The 6286-nt window shown below is 42.5% G+C and overlaps 1 protein-coding gene across 2 annotated transcripts in view; it reads left to right on the forward strand.

Moving 5' to 3' along the window:
- MB21D2 (Mab-21 domain containing 2) overlaps nt 1–5341 on the forward strand; it is a 104749-nt gene extending 99408 nt beyond the window's left edge. Inside the window, exon 2 of one of the 2 annotated variants that reach the window (XM_029214325.1) lies at nt 2336–4639. In XM_029214325.1, coding sequence (XP_029070158.1) covers nt 2336–3600 — 1265 coding nt within the window. In that variant the 3' untranslated portion in view covers nt 3601–4639. Of the gene's footprint in view, nt 1–2335 lie in introns of both variants that reach the window. The other variant, XM_029214326.1, reaches the window with a different exon arrangement.
- Nucleotides 5342–6286: the final 945 nt, after the last annotated feature.

The raw sequence follows: 6286 nt of genomic DNA on the forward strand, positions 1-6286 counted from the left end.
AGTGGGAACTCTGGATGCCGGGGACTCATCAGAGTACCCTGAACTGGGGCACTTCTACACTGATTGGTTACGGGATGTTTACCTCCTACCCTAACCCTAACCACAGCCCACGGTCTTAGTTGAGGTGGCCCTTTGGGGTCAGACCATCCTTGAGGGATAGGCACTGACAGCCTCAGCAGCTGAGACAAGAAGTCTTTATTGAAGAGGGATCTGGGTGCCACATCACAGCACAGGGAGCGTGAGAAACAGCACCACCACCACCACCCCCCCAAAAAAAATCAGGTACACTGAATTCTCTTTCTGATGAATTGTTGACTCTTTAATGCTGGATAACTTACTGATTGCTTTAAAAAGAAAGTGATCGTTCGCTCTTTGTTGTTTGGAAAATAGGATTTTAAAGAATGAAAAAGAGCACATTTTTATCAAAGAGTGTCAGATTCTGAAATATAGTGGGAGCATAGACACATATACATGGTTTATTTATTTGCATTGGTATTGCCTTATGAATAAAAAACTGTGCTGATTAAAAGTAACTACAATGACTAATGGAATCATAGTTTGTGGTCATTCTTTTCGATCTTTCAGGAAAAGTTGTTAAATAAGTCACGGAGTGATGCTGGTAGTTTGTCAGATAATGAAGCACAGGTAAATCCATAATAAAAAGACAGGAAGCAGGGAAGGTAAATTTGTATGTTGGTCGTGGAACAGTCATTTCCGTCTCGCCTTATGTATTTCATATTTAAGCCTATTAATTTCATCTATTTGTTCCTTTGTCATTCAGTCATAGCTTCAATTGTGTGCCTGCTGGGAGCAGACCCCTGTGGCTGCTTCATACATCTTTGAGACATGGTTCTCACTCTCAAAGAGCTCATAATATCATCCCTAAAAGTCACATTTGTTCTATCACCACCAATCTCATTAGAAAAGTATACAGTTTGGGAAGATGTTAAGTTTATGGTGCAGGAGATAAGTTTTCTAAAATAATGTTTTTTTCCTGAAAGGTCTGATGTTTTCATTGGCAATAAATATTTCAGTTGTTTTGTGAAGTCAGTCTTAATTTGTTCAGTTTTTAAGAAAATGTCTGTTACATACTGAAGTCTAAATACCCATAGTTTATATGTAATTCTTTAAATTAAAAATGGCGTTCCATGAAGAAAGCAGCTCATTTAGCCTCCAACTCAAACATGAGTGCTTTTCTTGAAGACAGAGTTTGTATTTCAGTATGCAGCAGAAGTGCTTTATGGTTACTTCCTATTTTGTCACATAAAAAGGAGGTTTGAAAGTTGGGATTCAACAAAATTAATCCAGTTTTCTTTTCCATTAAGGATTTTAAGTGAAACTGGATTGTTACTAATTTTTAACTGCTAGTGCATGCCAATAAAAAAGAATCAAATGGGGCTTCCCTGGTGGCGCAGTGGTTGAGAGTCCGCCTGCCGATGCAGAGGACGTGGGTTCGTGCCCTGGTCCGGGAAGATCCCACATGCCGCGGAGCGGCTGGGCCCGTGAGCCATGGCCGCTGAGCCTGCGCGTCCGGAGCTCTGTGCTCCGCAACGGGAGAGGCCACAACAGTGAGAGGCCCGCATACCGCAAAAAAAAAAAAAGAATCAAATGACTGTTAGAACAGTTGGTGCCACTGTCTTGACTAATGCTAAGGCACCAGAAATTTTGCCCTCCTTTACTTTTGTACCATTAAATGTCAGCTCAAGTGTCAACACAGTGAAAAAGGCAGATAATGTATTAGCATCATGAAAGGAGTCATGACCTCGCTGTCCTCTGAAAGTGTCTTACTTTCAGTGTCCACAGCCCACATTGAGAATCATCAGAACAGAGGAAAGTTTAAGCTGGGGGAGGTGTGGGGGAGAGAGACGGCTTTGGCAAGAGATGGAAGAGCCAGGCATTATATGATGGCAGCAGAGATGGAGAACAGGGAAGGAACAAGAAATGTCGCAGAGGCTATATAGATAAGATTTGGCAGTAGAAAGGCAAGTAAGACTTGAAACTTACTAAGGTTTTTCAGCCTGGGTGACTGAGTGGATGGCAGTGCCATTAACCGAGGTGATGACTGGGGGAAGAGGAGCCCAGGTTTATGATTGAAAATGATACTGCTTTCACCATGAGAGAAGAATCTGCATAATTCTCCCATTTGGAAAAGGATGGATTCTAGCACCGATGAAAATGAACAATGTACTGTTGGCTGGGTCCGTGCAGCAGCCTAAGATCTGGTTTTGTATTGATAACGAATAGTGGCTCTTAGAAGCTCAGCACATTCTCGATTGATGCATAAGACTCTTTTATCTGTGCTTCCTGTAATAGTGTTTTCTCCTTCTGTTTTTAGGAATGGTGCAAAAGCTGGACCAAAAACTTCCAGTGGCCAATGAGTATCTATTGCTTTCTGGAGGAGTCCGGGAAGGCGTGGTAGACCTGGACTTAGATGAGCTTAATGTCTATGCCCGAGGGACTGACTATGATATGGACTTCACTCTTCTGGTGCCAGCCCTGAAGCTTCATGACCGTAATCAGCCTGTGACACTGGATATGCGCCATTCAGCCTTGTGCCACTCTTGGCTGAGCCTTCGGCTCTTTGACGAGGGGACGATCAGTAAGTGGAAAGACTGTTGCACCATCGTCGATCATATCAATGGTGCCACCAACTACTTCTTCTCCCCAACCAAAGTGGCTGACTGGTTCTATGACTCCATCAGCATTGTCCTATCAGAGATACAGAAGAAACCCCAGCGAGGGATGCCAAAGGTGGAAAAGGTAGAAAAGAATGGGACCATCATCTCCATCATTCTGGGTGTGGGGAGCAGTCGCATGTTGTACGATATTGTCCCAGTGGTCTCTTTCAAGGGTTGGCCGGCAGTGGCCCAGAGCTGGCTCATGGAGAACCACTTTTGGGATGGGAAGATCACCGAGGAAGAAGTCATCAGTGGGTTTTACCTGGTGCCTGCTTGCTCCTACAAGGGAAAGAAGGACAATGAGTGGCGGCTGTCCTTTGCCAGGAGTGAGGTGCAGTTGAAGAAGTGCATCTCCAGCAGCCTCATGCAGGCCTACCAGGCCTGCAAAGCCATCATCATTAAACTCCTGTCCCGGCCCAAGGCTATCAGCCCCTATCACCTGCGGAGCATGATGCTCTGGGCCTGCGACAGACTTCCTGCCAACTATTTGGCCCAAGAAGACTATGCAGCCCACTTTTTGCTGGGCCTCATTGATGACCTGCAACACTGTCTGGTCAACAAGATGTGTCCCAATTACTTCATCCCGCAGTGCAACATGCTGGAGCACCTGTCCGAGGAGACGGTCATGCTCCACGCGCGGAAGCTCTCCTCCGTCCGCTCAGACCCGGCGGAGCACTTGCGCACCGCCATCGAGCACGTCAAGGCAGCCAACCGGCTGACACTGGAGCTCCAGAGACGAGGGAGCACCACTACCATCCCCTCCCCGCAGTCCGACGGAGGGGACCCCAACCAGCCCGATGACCGTCTGGCCAAAAAACTGCAGCAACTAGTGACTGAGAACCCGGGGAAGTCGATCTCCGTCTTCATTAACCCTGATGATGTGACAAGGCCCCATTTCAGAATTGATGATAAATTTTTCTGAGTGTTTTTGCTGCCTTTTTTTCCCCTCTGGTTCTAAAACTCTCATAATATGTAGTGTGGTTTGTGATGCCGTCTTTCTGTTTTTTACATATCCAGCCTAGGTTGGATCTGTTAAGAACACATATTAAGTTTCCTGGTTCTGCAGGATGGTGCAGGCTCTGAAACAGTATATTACTATTTCATATTCTGCCTCTGATTTTGTTGTTTACTTTTTGTAGTTATTACACATTGTTTTGGTGTTTGGTCTTGTTTTTGTTTTTTTTAAGGAGAACTTGAGCCATAGATGAAAATACCCATGAATTCTCTCACTTTTTTCTGTTTCATACTTTGTGCTTTCATACTTTTGTTCATGGGAGTGGGGAAACAAATCTCTTTCTCATGCTTCAGGATTCTCTTATTTTTTTGTTTTCCTTTTTTTGTCTTTATTTTTTTTAATGAGCGTTCATCACCACAGATATTTGAAAATCATCTGAACCTGGGAACTACCTGGTACGTTAGTTGGATTTATTTCTTTCGACCAGTGGCCAGGGTATTTTCTCCCTCTCTGCCAAACAATGTAGACTTTGAAAGTGATAATGCTATAAATTGTGTTTGGAGCAACTTCACTGAATGTAATTGTCCTTAAATCAGAACTTTGGATGGTTTGGAAGGGTGTCTTTGACAACTTACCAGATAGAATTAAGGTTTCCAAATGGTAGTTTTAGTGTGTGTAATTATTTGAAGCCTTATTTAAATCCTATTAAAGAATATACCATTATAATTGTTATTTGCACTAATGAGACTTTTGCCATTGTCGGAGTTCCAATGCGTGTATTTCAATATAAATTGACATCCACTGTTGAAATGCTATCATTTCTTCATTTAGCCCATTTGTCTTCATCAATAGAATGATTCTTTGTATTTGTTTAGTTCTTTAATTGTGGGGGTCCTGTTTTGCCCTCCTTGATATTCCTGGTTCCTATCTTACTGAGAAATTTTTAAAGCTTTATATCTGCTGAGTGACTTTATCTGAAGCTGGGGAAAGTACATGCTTGATAAAGTAGTTGTCTTTGTATGTACAGTTGATCCTTGAACAGCACGGGTTTAAACTGTGTGGGTTCACTTATACACGGATTTTTTCCACTAAACGTGTTAGTTGAATATATGGATTTGGAATCGTGAATAGAAGGTCAACTGTAAAGTTATATATGGATATTCAACCTCACAGGGGTCGGTGCCGCTGACCCCTGCATTATTCATGGATCAACTGTATTTCTTTTGACATTAAAGAGGTAAGCTTTTTTGTAAAGTCTCTTTGCTTCTACTGAGAGTTTTGAGGAAAACTGGAAGGAAAAATTAATATCAGTCCCCACATAGAAGATACCATGCCTGTTCAAAAGCAGATTTTTCTACAGAGCAGGAACCAGGAGATAACTGTGGGTGGCAGCCTTGGTGTAGAGGTGTCCTGTCTTCATGAATGAAATTACTTGGTTTCGGTATGAACTCATGGCAAACCGTAGTGTTTGGGAGGTCAGGGGCCTGCCGATCTCTCAAAGGATGACCGTGATGTCTACTATTGGAAAGGTCAAGCAACATTTTGATTTTGATCCTGAATGTCCAGTCTCACGGGTTGGATTTTGGCCGATTGAAATTAGGCATATACGGTCTTGGTTTTTGCATGGGAATTATTGTAATGCTTATAAATGAAAATGAAATCATTCAACCATCTTAAGTCAAACAAAAATAATAATAAAAGAAACATACTGGCCTTGGAATTTTGTTGTTGTTTGTTAGTTTGTAATCTGGAAACTATTTCCTTATTAGTAATCCCAACAGTAATTTTCAGTAGATATAGCCCTGGGCTTGCTGTTGTCTTTCAGGCCAGATGTCTATGTAGTGAACAACCAGTATTCATTCTTCCCTTTCTCCAATTTTCCTACTAGTATCTACCTATCCTCCATCTAATGTGTCCTTCTTGGGAAATGACTTAATCCCCAGCTTCAGACGTGCACCCTGATTGGTGTAGGCCAATCAAAATAACCATTTTCCTGGCCACAATCATTAGTTAGGGATTGGGCATACAATGTCAGCTGCTCCATTTGGGGACATGCTCAGGATTCTAGCTTGGGATGCTGGGGGAGCAGCATGCACCCTGGGTATGGAAGAGGAAGTACTTGGATTTGCTATCAGTACCGTAAACCTAGGGCTGGTAAGTCAGACATTGTTGAAGGTGAGTAGAAATGAGACGTAGTCTGATACCTTTTCTTGTCTGAAACATAAGCAAATCATTGACCTACTAATCCTCTGTCCTTTTGAAGCCCGGAAGGTTGGTTAAAATAATGTTTCGAGTATAATATAAAATGCCTCAAGGGAGCAGTCATCATTTTAATGTTACCTACATATACTTCTTTGGGTTGTGGGAATTTATGAGCTATGACTTAACAGGATTCCAGTTCTCTGATGGGACGTGTTTTTACATATTTCAAGAGTAGATTATTCTGGACTGTATGGCTTTCTCATCTGAAATGGAAGATCCAAAGATGCAAGTAAAGGTTGGTTTCAGAGTGGATGGAGCCAAACAGGACCAGATATTTTAAAAATAAGAATGTCCCTGAAATTACTGTGCAAAGTTATTTCAGAGAAAATGAGAGGCAGGTATATGTGGCTAATTTTACTTTCAGGTGGAAATGTGAGCAAACAGGGAGGAG

The sequence above is a fragment of the Monodon monoceros genome, unplaced genomic scaffold (assembly GCF_005190385.1).
Source record: "Monodon monoceros isolate NGI ecotype Baffin Bay Population unplaced genomic scaffold, NGI_Narwhal_1 Super_Scaffold_11, whole genome shotgun sequence".
NCBI classification, from domain to species: domain Eukaryota; kingdom Metazoa; phylum Chordata; class Mammalia; order Artiodactyla; family Monodontidae; genus Monodon; species Monodon monoceros.